Raw genomic sequence first — 19,733 nt, forward strand, 5'->3', positions numbered from 1 at the left:
TCCTCTAGGGTTAACCAATATAGGCAGCACTGTGATTGAGTGGTTAGCACTTCTGCATAGTAGCACTAGAGTTGTTGGTTTAAATCCCAACCATGGCACTACCTGCCTGGAGTTTGTATGTTTTCCCTGTACCTGTGTTGGTTTCCTCTGGATACCCTGGTTTCCTCTCACACTTCAAAGACATGCTGGTAGGTTATTTGTCTCTTGTTTAACCACTTGACCTTCGGAATATTTACCCCTCCCCCTTCATGACAAAGCCATTTTTTTTCAATATGGCACTGTAACCAAATAAAATGTGTAATTTTTTTCCCACAAATAGAGCTTTTTTTTTTTTTGGAGCATTTGATCACCTCTGTGTTTATTTTTTTGCGCTATAAACAAAAAAAAAATGTCTAAGGCCCCTTTTACACACGCGGACCGCTCGTCTGTTTTTCATCTAACTGTTGACGGATGAAAAACTGACAATGCATTCCTATGGAAAAACGGACGACAACAGATGAACATCTCTTTTCATCCTAACAATATTTGTTTACTTTCTGCTATAAAGCATAAAAAAAAAAAAAAAAAAAAAAAACTTCATTTGTTAATAAAAATGTAGGTCAATATATATTCTGCTACATGTTTTTGGTAAAATAAAAATCCCAATAAGCGTATATGGATTGGTTTGCGCTAAAGTTATAGCGTCTACAAACTATAGGATAGACACAGGCCTTTTTTAATTTATTTATAAAAATTTTTACTAGTAAGGGTGGCGATCAGTGACTTATATTGGGCCTGCAATATTGCGGCGGCGGCCATTTGGACACGGATACTTTATGGGAACCGGTGACACTAATACAGCGATCAGTGTTAAAAAAATATGCACTGTCACTGTCTATTGACACTGGCTGGGAAGGGGTTAAACATCTTTATTGGATAGATTGATAGCAGCACAGCCATTGGCTCCTGCTGCTGTCAATCAAATCCATTGACGCGGGCACCGGGGGGGGGGGGGGGCCGAGCCATACACAGTATATGACACAGGAGCTCGCCCGCAAGGTAACGCCCATGGGAGAGCGCTTATCCAAGGGGGTCATCTAATGCGGGGAGGGGCCGCTATGGGACCCCAGAACAGGCGGATCGGGGCCAATCTGTGCAAAACGAACTGCACAGCGGAGGAAAGTAGGACATGTTTGTACTAAAAAAACAAAACGAAAAAAAAAAAAAAACGGAACCTTTAATATCACTTTAAGGTGAAAAACCTTGAGGCTTTACAACCCCTTTAAACTAGTATGTTTGTATGAATGCGCGTTAGAGACCTTAGACTGTAAGCTCCTTGAGGGCAGGGACTGGTGTGAATGTACTAATAAATATATATATATATTTATTAGGGCTGTAACTGATTACAATGTTCGTGTTCGATTAATCGTTTTTTTTTTTTATCGATTAATCAACTCATTTCGATTAATTATAACGCACATACAGATGCAACTACTTTTAGCTGATCTCCTTGCAGGCTGATTTCCAGTGCAGCTACCAACCACTGGAAAAATGGATAGCAGGATACAAAAAACACACAAAGGCAGCGCTCGATGGGAATAGCATTAAAACTTTCATAGTCTTCAAGTAGGTAACAAAATAAATATTGCACTGGAGAGAAAATCGTTGTAGCTACATAAACTGTAAAAATGGTGCGAGTAATACCAAACGGTAGCAAAAGCAGTCATAAAAACATGTAGCCAAGTACGATACTGGTATAAAAATGTGTACAACGACACCACTGCTGAATCCAGATGAGGAGGGGTTAAAGCAGTGGTTCACCCTAATTTACAAGTTCTGCTTCTTAAAAACGTCTGCCATGGTACACTATGTATTCGTTTATTTTATTTTTTTAATCGGCCTCCTTACCTTAAAACGAGGCCCTTTTGTGAGCTGTCACTCACTATTCCCTGCGGGAGTGGGCGTGGTTTTCGAAAATCCCCCAATCAGCGCTTTGTCTCCTGGGAGCGTCTCCTGAGAATTCCAGGAGACGTGCTGTGTCGAAATCTCGCGATATCTCGCGGGTCACGTGACGTCAGGCGGGTCATGTGACTTCGCCAGCGTGTCAGGATTCGCCGCATCCCGGAAGAAAAACGAGTTGGGCTTCACAGTGCCCACAGTAAAGATGGTAACGTCCATCTTAGGATTTTATAAAAGATCGTTTTCTCGCGATTACCACTGCAGCGGGCTGAAAGACTGGGACAGATGAGCGATTACCTACACAAGGTAAGAGCGCTAGAAAAAACGTAAAAAAAAAAAAAAAAAAATATTAAACCCGCGGAACCACCGCTTTAACATCATTCTTTCGGCATGTAGATGTCCCATGAAGGGAACTATCACAACTCCCAGTGGATGGCTGTAGAATCCCAGGTTGATAGAGGGAAGTGTAACAGCCCTTGCGTGTGGCAGATAGTAAGGTCCCGCCGGCATGCAGATATGAAGGCACAGCAAAGGAGCACTTCAGATGGACACAGCAAGCCCCGCCAGTGTCCGTGACGTCACCGGATCTCCGACGGAACTCCCTGAAGACCCGGAAGCTGGCGGAGAGGTGAGTACCGATCAAAAAAATTTACGATTAATCGAGGAATAGTTATTTTTCACAGCCCTATTTTTATATATATATATATATATATATATATATATATATATATATATATATATATATATATATATATATATATATATATATATATATAATAAAATAATACATATGTACGATGCCGCAGCATCAAGTCTAGTTGCTCTGTACAAAGGTGAAATACCAGCAATCTGGATGTAGACATCTGAATGTGAGCAGATGCATCAACAGATTGTGGCTTTCAATGGGAGAAGACAATTATCAGGCACTGGACGTTGTTAGGAGACACGAATATAACCCGAGAATATGCCGTTTACCTCGTTATCAGAGAAAAGGAAAAGTACGGCCTTTACGGAACAAAGACTGGAATGTGTTCAGACGGTATTGAACGTCAACAGCTATTTTCCCCCATGTCATTACTACAAAGCTCCGTTTATAAAAGAATGACAAAATAAGAAAAAAGGAACTTGCAACACTTTACACCATCTCACCACTTCACCTCTGATTATTGTAATTTAGAACTCAATAGTGGGAAATGAAAGTCGAAATTGTAAAGTTCACTTTACAAAAATGTCATCCGTTTAAAATAATGGGTGAGCGTGGTTTAGGCTGGCATCGTTTATTGGTGACATTTTCTGTTTTTCTAAAGTAGTAAAATTGATTTTGTTGGGCTATGTCAGTCTCAGCCCGGGGCAGCTTGAGAAAGCAGGAAAAATAGCAAACAAAAAAAACTTCCTGGTTAACAACTTATTCTCTGGAAGGTTTACCCCCTATGTGACCAGGCCATTTTTTGCAATACGGCACTGGCTGCTTTACTTTAACTGACAAAGAAAAATCTGTACGGTGAACTTACACAGGACGCCAGCCCCCCCCCCCCCCCCCCCCCCCCCGCGCGCCTGGTGGACCTGGAATCACCCGTGCTGACCCATCGGGTTGCCGCCTCCCCTGTCAGGGGCTTGGAAATCCTCTGCAGTTTAACCACTTTCTTCCTCGCCCATAGTCATATGACTTTCGCAGACGGGATCCTGGGCGGGAGTCATATGACACCTTCGGCTTCCCGGCAGTATAGGGGTTGCACGCCGCGTCACAGAGGAGCCAGTGCACGTGCCTGGCGGTCGCGATGTCTACCAGGCACCGACAAATCGCTCGTGAAAGAGCAGGAATTGCATTGATGGGCACTAATAAGTGGCACTGATGGGCGGCACGGATGGGCACTGATAGGCGGCTTGGATAAGCGGCACGGATGGGTACGGATAGGCGGCATGGCTGGGCACGGATAGGCGGCACGGATAGGCGGCACGGATGGGCACGGATAGGCGGCACGGATATGTCCTTCTCATCCCTGGTGGTCTAGGGTGGCATATTTTTTTTTAATCCCTGGTGGTCTAGTGGGCATCCCTGGTGGTCCAGTGGGCATCCCTGGTGGTCCAGTGGGCATCCTCGGGGGGGCTGTGCTGATAATCGATCAGCACAAACCCCCCCTGTCACAGGAGCAGCCGATCGGCTCTCCTCTACTCGCGTCTGACAGACGCGAGTGAGGAAAAGCCGATTACTGGCTTTTCCTGTTTACATCGTGAACAGCCGTGATTGGACACGGCTGATCACGTGGTAAAGAGTCTCCGTGAGAGACTCTTTACCTTGATCGGTGTTGCGGGGTGTCAGACTGACACCCCGCAACAACGATCGCCGCGATGCGCCCCCCCCAGCGGCTCAGAATCCTGAGGACGTCATATGATGTCCAGTCAAGATTCTACAACCACTTTGGCGACGTCAATATGTCATTGGCGGGCGGCAAGTGGTTAACCATCGGTTAAAAAAAAGCCATCTTTCTTTAAAATTAACCTATGGATTCCTAACCAATAGGTCAAAACCGATCGTTAGTAGGCACAACCATTGGTTAAAAATCCACGCATGCTCAGAATCAAGTCGACAAATGCTTGGAAGCATTGAACTTCGTTTTTTTCAGCACGTCGTTGTGTTTTACGTCACCGCGTTCTGACACGATCGGTTATTTAACCTATGGTGTGTAGGTGTGACAGACCATCAGTCAGCTTTATCGGTTAACCTATGACAACGGTCCTCTGGTTAACCCATCGTGTGTACGAGGCTTTAATACAACCTGTTATCCATAAACTGCGATCGTGGGTCAGGGTTCCCAGGAGACTGAGGGGTCATTTTTCTAGACCAATTCTGGCACTGAAGCCCAGCAAACCGACTTGGCTGACAGCCTGGCATCCCGAGAGGCTCCTGTATAGCTGCGACCTGTGTGTGATAGACAGGTACTCTTTCTTAGTGCAGCAAAGGTTCTCCAGCACCCGGGGAGAGATTACCCCGCTGCCACCAACTAAAGCACAGGTTAATAATGGCACGTCACATTTTATTAACTTTAAAGGATGTATTTGTCTTAACGCATCACGGGTCCAATCATACAGCCAGACTGTATGGGAGTCTGGGAATACGGCTAGCATTAACCGCTGGCGGAACATACAGTGGGATTTCATCGCTGATACATAATGTATTTTTTGCTACCCGTCAGAGATGAAACAAGCAAAGCTTTATCCAGTTTGATGCTGTCAGTGCTCACACTGCAATAAATCTGCAGAATAAAATATTTAGGGCAAACCATGAAAATAGTCGCTGTATTTTGCGGTTTTAGAGTCCACAGAAATCCAGACTAATCAGTGAAATGCTAATAGCTATCCATCAGCTGTCCAGCTTGATAGAGGACCTGTACTGAGGAAGATGTACCCAAAAAATGAAAAAGCAGAGAACAAAGCACTAGAAAACAGGGGCCTGGATTCAAGAAGCAATTGCACCTGTGTAACCATAGGTTACACAGCGCAATTGCTTACTTGCCCCGGCGTAACGAATGCTCCCGATTCAGGAACCTCGTTACGCCGACTGCAGCCTAAGATATGCGCGGCATAAGGCTCTTATGCCCGCATATCTTAGGTTGCATTCTTGCGATGGCTGCTAGGTGGCGTTCCCGTTGTGCTCAGCGTATAGTATGCAAATTGCATACTAACGCGGATTCACAACGTTGCGCGAGCCCTGCGTACGCAATTTACGTCGTTTCCGTAAGGCTGCCCCTGCTATTAGCAGGGGCAGCCAATGTTACGTATACCCGTCGTTCCCGCGTCCCGAAATTTACGTACTTTGCGTAAGTTATTTGTGAATGGCGCTGGACGCCATTCACGTTCACTTTGAAGCAAATGACGTCCTTGCAACGTCATTTGCCGCAATGCACGTCGGGAAAGTTTCCCGACGGAGCATGCGCTCTACGTTTGGTGCCCCCGCAATTTTTTTGCGCTGCCCTCGATTCACGGCGTAGGCGCGCGCCTAATTTAAATGATTCCCACCCCCCTACGGGATCATTTAAATTGCGCGCGCTTACGCCGGGCATTTTGCCGGTGCAATTTACGGAGCTTCTGCTCCGTGAATCGAGGGCAGCGCAAAAAAATTGCGGGGGCGCAGGGCAAAAATGTTGCCCTGCGCCTCCGTAAAAAAAAAAAGTGCAATTGTTACAGAATCCGGACCAGTCTCTCTCTCTCTCTCTCTCTCTCTCTCTCTCTCCCCGAGACTGAATGCATGTAATGGTAAGGGTGGCGAGTGTGTGCTGGAGTGTCTATTGTCAATAGGTAGGATTTAATATTGCGGGGGGGTCTATTGTTGCTGCTGGGGGTCAGGTCAATGATTGTTGGGAGGGATCTACTGTTAAGGGAGGGGTTCTATTGTTGCTGCCTGCTGGAGGGTCTACTGATGCCGGCAACTGGGAGATCCATTGTTGCTGGGGCGGGGGTCTATTGTTGCTAGAGGATATATTATTGTTGGGGGAAACCATTGTTGCTGGAGGAGTCTTATGTTGCTGGGGGGGGTCAAAGGGATCTACTTTTGCGGGAAGGATCCATTGTTTCTGACTGCTGGGAGATCTTTTGTTGCTGGGGGAGTGGGATACAATGTTGATGGCTGCAGGAGATCTATTTTATTGCTTCAAAAATTCCATACACATTATTTATACCACAAAATGATACTTGGTTCTCAACACCCAGCTTGATGCAAGCGCCTACTCATCCATATGTATAGAGTTAGCAACTCTATCCACGGACCTCCGTACCCGGACGTTTTTATTACTTATCTTTTGTTGGCATTTCATCAGTACTACAACCTCTACGGTAACCTGCCTTGTTGAGCTTTAGTTTAGGTTTAACCTACAAGTTTGATGGCATACCTCTCCAATCTTATATGGACTTAAAGGGTCACTAAAGGATTTTTTTTTTTAGCTAAATAGCTTCCTTTACCTTACTGCAGTCCTGGTTTCATGTCCTCATTGTTCGTTTTTGCTTTGATGTTGCTGTAATTCCTCTCTGTTCTGGACACTTCCTGGTTGTCTGTTTCCTTACCACCACAGTACTGGGAGATCTCTCACTGTGGTGACCAATCAAGGAGGTGCGATTACTGTGGGGTAGATTCAGATAGATTAGCGGATCTTTAGATCCGCGTAACCTATCTGATTTACGATCCGCCGGCGCAAGTTTGAGAGGCTAGTGCTGTATTCAGAAAGCACTTACCTCAAAACTTGCGGCGGCGTATCGTAAATCCCCCCGGCGGAATTCAAATTCCACGGCTAGGGGGAGTGTAGTATTTAAATCAGGCGCGTCCATCCGTATTCGCGACCGACTTACGCAAACGACGTAAAAATTCAATACTCGGCGCGGGAACGACGCCCATACTTAACATAGGATACGCCGCATATAGCAGGGGTAACTATCCGCCGGAAAAAGCCGAACGCAAACGACGTAAAAAAAAAGCGAAGGGCGGGTGTTTCTGAATCGGCGTATCTCTTCATTTGCATATTAGTTGCGAGTAAAACACGAAACGCCACCTAGCGGCCAGCGGAAGATTGCAGCCTAAGATCCGACGGTGTAAGTCACTTACACCTGGCGGATCTTAGGAAAATCTATGCGTAACCTGATTATATGAATCAGTCGCATAGATCCGACCGTCGGATCTCAGAGATACGACGGCGTATCAGGAGATACACCGTCGTATCTCTATCTGAATCTCCCCCAGAGTGTCTAAAACCCCTCAGCACCAATCCAGTTTCGTTTTACAAACCATCACTGCCCTCTATTGGCTCTCTGGCTCTGTACATCAGAGAACCAGGAAACAACAGCAAAAACGAAACTAAACTGTAGGTACATTATATGATTGGTTTTTATCTATTTTTAATCATTTTTAAAAGGAATCAGTTAACTATTATGTCTCTATACCCTGTAAACAGTAATTTCAGCTAAAAAATGTTTTTTTCCCCTTTAGTGACCCTTTAACCACTTCAATACCAGCCACCGTCATATGACGTCCACAAAGTGGCTCTACCATCCAGAGTGGACGTCATATGACATCCTGGACTTTGAAGGGTGATATCTGAATGATGGGTGCAGCTAGAGGCATCATCCAGATATCCTTCTCTTGTGACGGCGATTCTGCACAACATAAGAACGATCATAGCGGCGGTTCCACCGCTAGATCGTTCTTACAGGCGGCGGGAGGGGACATCCCCCCCTCCTGCCGCCATCCGGTGCTTCTCCGGGCTCTCCCGTGCCATCGGGGGCCCGGAGAAAGAATCGTCCGGCGCTGGCAGGAAGTATAGAGATGACTGGTGACCAGATGGTCACCAGTCATCTCTATGACCGTCGGAGGACCCGGGCGCGATGTGATGACATCACGCCCGGGTCCCGTAAGTAAACAAAGCCGCGATCGCGGCTGTAAGCCACATTATTCATGATCAGTGAATTTTTGTTCACCGATCTCATGGTTTCCAGCCTGGAGGAGAGATGCAGGGTCTTATTGACCCTGCCTCTCTCCATAAAGAGGACCTGTCACACACATTCCTATTACAAGGGATGTTTACATTCCTTGTAATAGGAATAAAAGTAATAAAAAAAAAAAAGTGTAAAAAAAAAAAAAAATGTAAAATAAATAAATAATAATAATAAAAAAAAATTAAAACGCCCCTGTCCCCGGTAGCTCGCGCGCAGAAGCGAACGCACACGCAAGTCCCGCCGACATATGTAAACGCCGTTTAAACCACATAGTTACATAGTTACATAGTTACATAGTTAGTCAGGTTGAAAAAAGACACAAGTCCATCCAGTTCAACCTCAAAAAAATAAACAAACAAAATAAAAAACACAATACAATCCCATACACCCAACTCCATACCCACAGTTGATCCAGAGGAAGGCAAAAAACCCCAGCAGAGCATGATCCAATTTGCTACAGCAGGGGAAAAAATTCCTTCCTGATCCCCCGAGAGGCAATCGGATTTACCCTGGATCAACTTTACCTACAAATCTTAGTACTCAGTTATTTTATATGTGAGGTATCGCCGCGTGCGTTAGAATGGCAGCAACAATTCTAGTACTAGATCTCCTCTGTAAATCTAAACTGGTAACCAGTAAAAAATTTCAAAGCGTTGCCTATGGAGATTTTTAAGTACCGAAGTTTGGCGCCATTCCATGAGTGTGCGCAATTTTAAAGCGTGACATGTTAGGTATCTATTTACTCGGTGTAACCTAATCTTTCATATTTTACAAAAAAATTGGGCTACCTTTACTGTTTTGTTATTTTTTTAATTCATGAAACAATTTTTTTCCCCAAAAAAGGCGTTTGAAAAATAATTGCGCAAATACCGTACAAGATAAAACGTTGAAATGACTGTCAATTTATTCCCTAGGGTGTCTGCTAAAAAAACATTTATAATGTTTGGGGGGTACTGCGTAATTTTCTAGCAAAAAAATTATGATTTGTACATGTAAGAGAGAAGTGCCAGAATAGGCCTGGTATGGAGGTGTGTATAACAGCCCTGTATGTAAGTGGTTAAAAATCATTTTGGCCTATCCAGCTCGGCAGCCACTTTTTATCTCTTTATATTTTTGTATGACTGCCTGTGAGAACTGCTCCATTTGAACACCATTGAGTTCCGTTCTTTTTGGAAATCCAGCAATTTGTCACCATTTACAATTTTTGTTACAAAAATCCACTTTCAAGTACATTTGGCTACTTTATGAGATACTACTAATCCTGAAGAAGCGCTCTCCGCGAAACATGTCGAGCCAACATTTGTTCTACTTCATATTATAGTCATACACGTCCCCTGTGAGATGTGATGACCTCTTTGGATTCTTTTTGGATTCATCCGTTATTACTGCAGTTGCTACTGTAGCTTTTTAATGTTTGATGTATAGTTTTTTCTTTTTTCAATAACCTTTAGGGTCAATAAATATATTTGTATTTTTATAATTGGTGCCTACCGAGTCCATTTTTCTGTACCTTTAACCAGTGGCGTATCTAGGGTATGGCAGCCATGGCAAGTGCCATAAGTCGCCATGGGGGAGGGGCGGCAAAAAGCCTCCCCCCTGCACGAAAAAACTCCCACCCGTCCTCCCGCAGTAATATAGCCCCCTGTCCCAAATGCTCCGCCTACGCTCCTCTGCGTGGCATCATCTTCTTCCTGGAGCTGGGAATGTGACATGAGGCGAGGAGGAGAAGAGAGGACGGGAAAAGGAATAGATGGTGGCCCAACGGGAAACCCCCAGCAGCAGTGCCCCCCCCCCTTGCACCCCCCTGTGTCCCTTGTCTGCACTGCATCCCTCTCTGTCCTCATAACACTGCATCTCTGTCTGTCCCCAGTGTCCCTCTCTGTCCTCCTCACACTGCGTCCCTCTCTGTCCCCAGAGTCCCTCTCTGTCGTCAGTGTCCCTCCCTGTCCCTGGTTATCTGAAAGATGGTATTCAAATGTCTTGACAGGGGCTCAGTTTCAGTGCTTGCCATAGGCACCATTTTCACTAGATACGCCCAGGCCCGGATTTCCCACAAGGCCACCAAGGCCAGGCCTCGGAGGGGCAGGGCGCAGAGGGGCGGCAGTGGCATGGAGTCCCCTGACGCCCGGAACATACAGTTAAGGGCGGAAAGTTGCTTTCTAGCAGGACTAAATGTAGTGTGGGGGAATCCGCCCACTCGTTAACAAGCGATTGCAGCAATGTCGCCGAAATCACTTGTAAAATGTGTGCTGCAGTCTGTCCGTCCCCCCCCCCCCCCCCCCACATACCTCTCTCTGCTGGCTCTGTCTTCAGGACTCCATCCTCCCCCCGGCCGCCGAACCTGTCTCCTGTCCCTGCCGCTGATGTACACAGTGAGAGGGGTGAGATGTGCTCTTCCAATCTCAGCTGTGACAGGAGTTCTAGCACAGTGCTAGGACTCCTGTTTTGGAGGTGACAGGGTCAATAAAGAGAACCTGTCACCTTCAATTACTATCACACAGGGAATTGTTTTCTCCTGTGTGATAGCAATAAAGTTAACTGGAATTTTTTTTATACAAAAAAAAAAATAAGAAATAAATAATTAAATTAATAATAAAAAAAAATGATTAAAAATTAAAGAATAAGAAAAATAATATTAAAAATAATAAGAAAATTATACAAAAAAGAAAAAAAGAAAAAGTAAACGACAAGCTACAAATAAATAAAAAGTAAAAAAAATAATAATTTTATATATATATATATATATATATATATATATATATATATATATATATATATATATATATATATATATATATATATATATATATATATATATATATATATATATATATAATTATCACACACACACACACACACACATATATATATATATAACTAACAATGCCGCCCCTGCCATCCTCCGTTGATTTGGGGGGGGGGGGGGTGATTCGGTTGACAGGGAGGGGGTGCATTGCGGAACCTGGCCTTGGGGCGGCAGGGAGAGCAAAACCGGCCCTGGATACGCCTCTGCCTTTAACACTTGTTGCTCCCATAGATCTAAATGGGCCCATGAAAATTATACCCCTGCAAGCTGGCTATAGGCTACCTAGGATTGTACTTCTGGCTGACATTATTTTACAAGAAGATAAGCATTCCCGTTCAATCACCAAACCCTATTATGCGGCTATCAAGTTTTAAAGCACTTGCTACAAAAGTAATTTCGACAATCCGATCTTAAGCAGCGATGTCATTAAATACATACATTCTGCTCGATGTTTCAGCTGGGGGAGAAAAAAAAAAAAAAAGAAAAGCCATTTTAATATCAAACGCTTTCCATGCAGAACCCAGAACTACAGGATTGTCTGCTGCAGAGAGAAGTAAAATATCTCATTTGCCTCTGTGATCACAGAACGGTATAAAGATTACACTCCTAGAGCCCAATTACTGGCTTTAAAGCGCGCAATACATACGCTATGATGAGGCGGGGAGTTTATACTATTATGGAAGAAATCAGCTCGCGAGGCTCCCATATGTAAAAGATTCTGGAGCGTCTATAAAAAGTCAGCAATTTAAAATACTTGTTTGGAGTCTGGAAACGGCAGGGAAGCATATTTTATGGGGAAGATCTCATGAGGGAGAAAAGGAAAAACTGGAAGCGTTGGGAGGTTTCCAACAACGAAACCAAAAGAAAACTGTCAGCCGAAACATAATTAGAGAGATTTATCAATGTTGCCGCACAGCAAGGAAGTGCAACCCCATCACAGTGATATTTTACAAAAGAGATTTGCTAGAAGATCTCGTCTTGATTCGTAAATTCTCTTCTTTGCAGCTCAGCAGTAGCAATGCGCCAATATGGAACCGACCCCTGACTACCTGTAGTTGTAGAGTGTTTTAAAGAGAACCTGTACATTGAAAAGCCAACAGTTTTGCTTAAAAGTGACGTTCAGGGGTTTTATCTTTTTTCAAAATCATACTGTAACGGAATGACCCGGGACACCCAGAGACTTTGTAAGGATGAGGGGTACTCCTGTACTGGCGTCACCAAGGAGTCTTATGTCTAGGGTCACCTTATGTCCGATAGGGCCATAGGGTGACTGAGAAATGATGTCCTAAATTACAGGACAGGGGATATCACTGATAGTTCATATTGCAGGATTTTGAGATACTGCAAGATGTTGGTTAATTGTGACCCAACCAGTCAATAGTGACTCATTCTACGATTAGCCCTGACTAGTGACATGCTAATTGAGTCAGGCTCCTGGAAGACCTTTCATTGTGTGATAACACTGCTTTAAGCCTATTGATGCTCAAAGGTGTGACTACCTGTCTGTTGGAGACAGAACGTCTGTCTAACGATGTGGATTGAAGGGAACTCAGTGTGTGATGGTGTTTTGTTTGTTATGCTGTTAATGAAGGAATGTGCAATGATTAGATCATGATAATTATAGGCCGGTGCCGACATGTCTAGAATATTTAGTAGTTAGCTCAAAGAATGTGATTGAAGCCCCCATGGTGGGATGTGTAGGTAGGGAGTTGATTGTTCCTTTAATGCCTTGTACTGTATATAAGACTGAAAGAAACCATTAAAGTTGTTATTACATTTGGAACAAGTACAGAGCTGCGCGTCTCGTCTTGATTCTGGGAAAATGGGATGGATCGGGTCCTGTTGGTTGGAGTGTCGATAAGCTGTCTTGGATGGGATGGAAGGTCGTAAACGGTGTTGACCGTTACACATACTTACCTAGGTGGATGCTGCATCTGTCTCCCGCCAGCTCCAAGACTGAGAACCGAACGATCAAAGACCGCAGATTACTCGGTTCTCAAAACTGAGTGAGCAGAGAGCCGGCAACTGTCAGTCACCGGCTCTCTGCTCTGCTCCCCTCTCACTGGAGCGCTGGGCTGTGGAGGGGGTGGGAGCGGCTAGCTAAAAGGCTGAGCCAGGTGCCGGTCCAGGCACGTGGACGGATCCCGAATTTATTGTAGCGATCTTGCCCCAACCTGGGCCGGCTCTGTGACGTCAGCCGACAGTGGGCTTCAGTGATCCACAGGAGATGTAGAGCCAAACAAGCTTTGGCTGTACTTCACCTTTAACCACTTCAGCCCCGGAAGAATTGGCTGCCCAATGACCGGCCCATTTTTTGCGATTCAGCACTGCGTCGCATAACGGGCACTTTTAATCTATTTTTATTTTGGGACTTCAATGCGCACCGCTACCACCCAAAAAGGCGGTAAAGCGTGGCTAAAACGAGCGCGCCACCGCGTGAAAGTACCCCAACGTTTTGTTATTTTAAACAATTACCTTTAGAATTATATTAACCAGAGTCAGAGTACAAAACAGATCAAGATATAACAGAATAAATAGACGCAGTCAGGATGCAATAATGAAGGACTGTGTTGGAAGAGATTTTCTCCTCGCTGAACGGATGAACAATGGGTAGATGCCACCAACGTTAATTAAACAGAATCAAGATGGATTAGATCAATTTGTAACTCTTTAGAAGAGTGCACAAATACAGATAGGGCAAACCACAATTAAAAAAAACGTTATTGTGACAAGATACTAAGACAACCTTTTTTTTGCATAATGGGTTTTAATTTTCGAAAATTGGATTGAGGTCACGATCTCATTTTACATTTTCAGGTCCACATCCAGATTTTAATATGGCTTGGAAATATGAATCAGCCACTTTTAAAGAGTTTATTTATTATTTATTTATATGATGAAGCAGACACCTTGTTTTCTTGGCCACATTAGAGGCCCAGGGATGTCATATACAACAAGTAACCAAGCTCAACCCTCAGGACCTTGACTAGTTGTTGAGCATCCATTTTTCTTTCCTCTCTTAAACCCATTTATGATCACATATATGTACAGTGGTGAAAGGTTGGGATTTAAAGGAGAAGTCCAGCCTGAGCTTGTTTGGCTGGGCTTCTCCTATGGGTCACAGGGGTGCAATTAGTTTTGCACTCCTGTGAACCGTTTTCAGAAGAGAGCAGTCTGAAGAACGCTCTCTGCTGACGTCACACAGATCAGTCCAGGCACCATGTCATCACGAGTCTGGATCCGCCAGGTGCCTGGACTGATAACCGTCTCAGTCTCTCAGCGAGCCGCCCCTCCACAGCTCAGCATTCCAGTGGGCATGGAGGAGCAGAGCAGGAGAGCTGCTGACTGTCCTGGCAACTATGGTGGGTGCTGGATGGTGGGCAGAGACCTGGCAAATTAGAAGGGGAGGTGTCCCTAGGCACAGGGGCGGACGGACCATTGGGTCTCTCGGGCACTGCCCGAGGGCCCCATCAGGGTTGCCAGGCTCAATAAAACCAGGGACAGTATGTAAAACTCTGTCCCTGGTATGTTCAAAACCGACATGCTTTTGATTTTAGCTGCCCTGCCTCTGCACTGCCTCCTGGCGTGGTGGTCATCTGTAAGCCCGGGGGCCCCATAATCTTCTATTGCCCAGGGGCCCCATGAGTTGTCAGTAAACCCCTGCCTAGGCATGCATTTATGTTCAAGGAGCACATGGGCTCTAGGTCATTCCTGGCAGAGGATTGCACCAGGCTAGGGGGAGGCATTGGCTCCCCCAGCACTTACTACCATGTGGCCTCGGGTGGGTGGGCTGAGGTCTGTGTGGTTGACCCTGGTTCAGTCATGGCTGACAGAGGGAGAGTCTAGAGTGAATCTGGTCTGGTATCATGGAGATAGAAGGCTGCTGGTGGTACTTCAGGAGCCTTGCAAGTACAGACACCCAAAGAAGCCTTAGACAGTTAACCCCCCCTCTTGTGCTTTAAGTCAGCTGAGGGTCCACACAAAAGAAACACCGATTAGTGTTCTTAGAGCTTTGTCCAGGACCTTCCACTACTTTACTAATGGACATTGCTCAGTTCTGCAATCAGTTTGCTGCTGCGGGGAATCATTCAGTATCTGCCTTCTGCAAGGACTAAAAAGCCAAGTTTCGCGAGGAAAGGAAGTTAGGGTCCTCGGTGTGAATAGTTCAATTTTGAGTATCCTACTATATCCCATCCCTATCCAAGACTGGACCATTGGAGTAACGAGCGGAAGTGGGTATGTGAACCTGGTCCTGTAAAGCTACCTGGCTGCGGAGTAAAAGTAGGGAAGACCTGGGCAAACTACCAACAGCTCCTGCTGGAGTAGCGCTACACAGGGAAAAATAAAATTAAGTTGGGACATGAATTAAACTTGGGTAAGGCCTGTGCATAACCTTTAAATTGCAGCATTTTTGAAGGTTGAGGGACATGACCCACCAAAGTTCAGTAAGGAAACACACACAGTCCGATCAAGCTGCTTAGAATCACTGCTTCCATCCTGTTTTTATTGCCCTTACCCTGCATGAGCTGCCCCACTTTGGTGTTGTAGAAAACCAAATAGCATTTCAGAAAAATATAGAAGCTACCTAGTATGTCTCCAGTCTGACTAGTGAACAATAGTACAGTAATCCCCTGGAGAACACAGAGCGTGACAACATCATAGCCTGTATTACCATATATATCCATCTAGAGTTACCTCCAATAGTTCATCTCCAACTTCGATTCTCCCATCTCTTCCAGCAGGTCCGTCTGGATTTATGGCTACCACGAAGATACTCATCTGTAATCGGTCCTTATTACCCGCCAAACTGAGGCCAAGTCCATTTTTATCTTTCTCCAGCTCAACAATGTGCAGTTCCCCCGGAAGGTCGGCATATCTCTGCCTAATTTTCTCTAGTGGGACATAAAAGAAATAGAATTATCCATAAGTATATATATATATATATATATATATATATATACACACACACACACACATATATATACATACATACACACACAGTATCTCACAAAACTAAGTACACCCCTCACATTTTTGTAATTATTTTATTCTATCTTTTCATGTGACAACACTGAAGAAATAACACTTTGCTACAATGTAAAGTAGTGAGTGTACAGCTTGTATAACAGTGTAAATTTGCTGTCCCCTCAAAATAACTCACACAGCCTAAACCGCTGGCAACAAAAGTGAGTACACCCCTAAGTGAAAATGTCCAAATTGGGCCCAAATTAGCCATTTTCCCTCCCCGGTGTCATGTGACTCGTTAGTGTTGGTGATTATGGGCGCCATGATTTCCATGCTCCTGTAGGAAAAAATACTAAATTCACATTTTTTTTCCCCCTGCAAAAATATGTGCATTAATTATTTTTACTGCAAAGGTGAACTTAGCCTTTACTGCAAATGCTGGCTCTGCTTCCTGCTTCCTCTCTTTCAATGCAAGTCTACTAGTCAAGTCTGACTTAAACAAGAAGTACAGCCAACGCTTGCTTGGTTGTACTTCTCCCGTGGATCACAGGAGTGCAGATCGTTCTGCACTCCTGTGACCAGTTTTCAGCAGACAAGGGGCCGACATCATAGACCTGGTCCAGGTCTATGGGCAAGATCGCAACAATATGGTAGGGATCTGCCCACAACCCTGGACCAGCACCTGGCTCAGCCTCTCAGCGAGCCGATGAGAGCCTGAGCCAGCCGCTCACACTCCTTCACAGCCCAGTGCTCCAGTGAGCGCAAGGGCAGAGAGAGAGTCGGTGACTAATAGTCACCAGCTCTCTGCTCAGGGAGCGCTGAGAACTGAGCGATCGGCGGTGATTGATTGCCCAGTTCTCAGTCTTATGGCCCATACATATGATCCGAAAACTGTCGTCCGAGGAAGAATCATACGATTTTCGGCTTGTGTGTACACTACTTTTGAGAACCGATAACGCCAGTTCATCCGATATTATTCAATCGGACAAGCACAAACATTTTCCTCCTACGATACCAGATCTTACGATTTTTGTTTAGTCAGTATAGTTGCCGTCCAAAAATACAATAAAAATACATTACAACACATGACATCACTTCTGATTTTTTATTCTGTCGTACGAGAATTTTCGCGACTTTAGTAACCTATTCAATTTCTACTTGCGACTATTAAGCAGAAAAAGTCGTACAAAATTCGGATCATGTGTACGGGCCATTAGAGCCAGCGGGGGGCCAATGCAGCATCCACCCAGGTAAGTATGATTCTTAAAAAAGAAAAATCAAACAAAACAAAAACTGAACTTCTTTTAATGAAAACAATGTACTGATAATTTATCTCTGTGTTAGTGAGGGACTTCACTTAGGCTGCATTCACACCTGAGCGTCGTTCGTTTTTTCCGGTGTTTTGTCGCGCGTATTCATGCTTATTTGTGCGTTTGCAGACATTTTTGTACTTCGACGTTTTTTATTTTAGCCAATAGGAAAAATGATCATCTTTTCATCACTTGGGGCAGCACAGTGGTGTAGTGAGTAGCACTTTCGCCTAGCAGCAAAAAGGTCACTGGTTCAAATCCCGACCACGACACCATCTGCCTGGAGTTTGCATGTTCTCCCTGTGTCTGCGTGGGTTTCCTCCAGGCACTCCGGTTTCCTCCCACACTCCAAAGACATGCTGGTAGGTAAATTGGATCTTGTCCAAAATTGGCCCAGTATATCTGTGTGTATGACTGTGTGTCCCTAGCGTGTCGTGATCCTACGGGGTAAAATGACCGCACCAGCCAAGCAGACACTGGCTGGAATAGCACCCAGAGGTGATTCAATTCGCATGTGTAGCGCTATACAAGTCATTCATTCACTTGTTGCCATGTTGGTAGATTTTTTTTAATCTTCTGCCTGGGTGAAAAGTTCCATTGATTAAAGCGACGAAACACCCGTAGAAAACGCTCGTTGTCGCGCTAGATGCTTAAATCAAGCGTTTCCATTACTTTAAATGGAAACGCTCAAAAACGACCAAACCGCCCGATACGCGTGACAAAAAAGGGTCTGGAACTTGTTTGAGATTCAGTCGTTCGGCGTATTGGCGTGGAGATGTGAACCATCTCCATAGGGATAAATGTATTTTTTCCCCTCTAGCGTTTTTGAGCGTCGCGCTTCAGGCGACAAAACGCTCAGGTGTGAATGCAGCCTTAAAGACCAATCTTCTGCTAATTGGAGAAATGACCAGCTATATGGGAAGTACAAGGAGAAGAAAAATATCCATTTATCAAATGAGATTGTTGCTAGTATGGTCACGCGGCATGTCACCCCGACACACAACCATCACCAACTAATGATTCACCTTGTGCCTGCAAAGAACTAAAGCACTGTAGAAATGTAGCAATCCTTCGGATCAATATCCTGGCTAGCCACGTCTGCCAATAAATGACACTCAACACTACACAAGGTCTCTTACAAATGGCCGTTGCTATGGTTATGAAGGCTCAACAGGTGAAAAAAAAAAAAATGTTGAAGGATGAAGGTATTAAAACGTTGAGAAGATGTAATTTGCTGTTTTATTAAATGCTGTGGAGTCAGGGAAACGATTGTTTCTATTCTTTGCTGGATAAAGGATTGACATTGAGCCTGAAAGGTCCTTTGTGGCGAGTCATAAGGGGCAATAAAAAGGAACGTGATTGTTAACAGAGGCAGACGGTGTACAGAAATTCAATTCAAATCCCCAGGAAGGCCTCATCAAGGCACAAGACCCGTACTCTACCACCGATATGCAAGACAACTGCATATGGTGCATGCGACAGAACCCACTGTCACTGTGTGTTTTGGAGGGGGCTGTGGGATGGCCTCCTACCCAAAGATGCTGGCCCAGAAGAGACAGAGACTTGGGGACAAAATGGCATTGATATAATGTAATGCTACATCCCTTCCCCCCCCCCCTTTTTGTTGCTGTGTTTAATTGTGTTGGGTCATGGCACATAGACAAAGGTCTGAAGACACCTCCCAGCAGGGAATGTGTAAGGAGGGGCTGCCTGCTTATCATAATCCCTTTATGTGTTTCAGCTGTAGTTGTTTGAATATACAAGTGTTGAGTTTCCATTGGTTCTTCCTTGTGCCCTACCCACTCTATGACAAGGCTAAGGGGAGTGTCCCTAACTGTGTTTAAAAGTGCATGTTTAGTACTTAAAGCGGGAATTCACCCGAAAAAAATTTTTAACATTAGATTGAGGCTCATTTTGTAAAGGGGAATCGGGTTTTTTCTTTAAATCGAAGCCGTACTTACCGTTTTAGAGATAAATCTTCCCTGCCGCTTCCGGGTATGGTCTTCGGGACTGGGCATTCCTATTTGATTGACAGGCTTCCGACAGGCTTCCGACGGTCGCATACATCGCGTCACGAGTAGCCGAAAGAAGCCGAACGTCGGTGCGGCTCTATACCACCACGCCTGCGCACCGACGTTCGGCTACTTTCGGAAAATCGTGACGCGATGTATGCGACCGTCGGAAGCCTGTCAATCAAATAGGAATGCCCAGTCCCGCAGCCCATACCCAGAAGC

The 19,733-nt window shown here is 44.9% G+C and overlaps 1 protein-coding gene across 6 annotated transcripts in view; it reads right to left on the reverse strand.

Annotated features, from left to right (window-relative positions):
- Positions 1 to 19,733, reverse strand: part of PATJ (PATJ crumbs cell polarity complex component) — a 328,942-nt gene that overhangs the window by 109,199 nt on the left and 200,010 nt on the right. For all 6 annotated transcript variants that reach the window (XM_040360804.1, XM_040360805.1, XM_040360807.1 and 3 more), the window contains one exon: positions 15,920 to 16,116. In XM_040360804.1, coding sequence (XP_040216738.1) covers positions 15,920 to 16,116 — 197 coding nt within the window. The remainder of the gene's footprint in view (positions 1 to 15,919; positions 16,117 to 19,733) is intronic.

The sequence above is a fragment of the Rana temporaria genome, chromosome 7, assembly GCF_905171775.1.
Source record: "Rana temporaria chromosome 7, aRanTem1.1, whole genome shotgun sequence".
Classification (NCBI taxonomy): domain Eukaryota; kingdom Metazoa; phylum Chordata; class Amphibia; order Anura; family Ranidae; genus Rana; species Rana temporaria.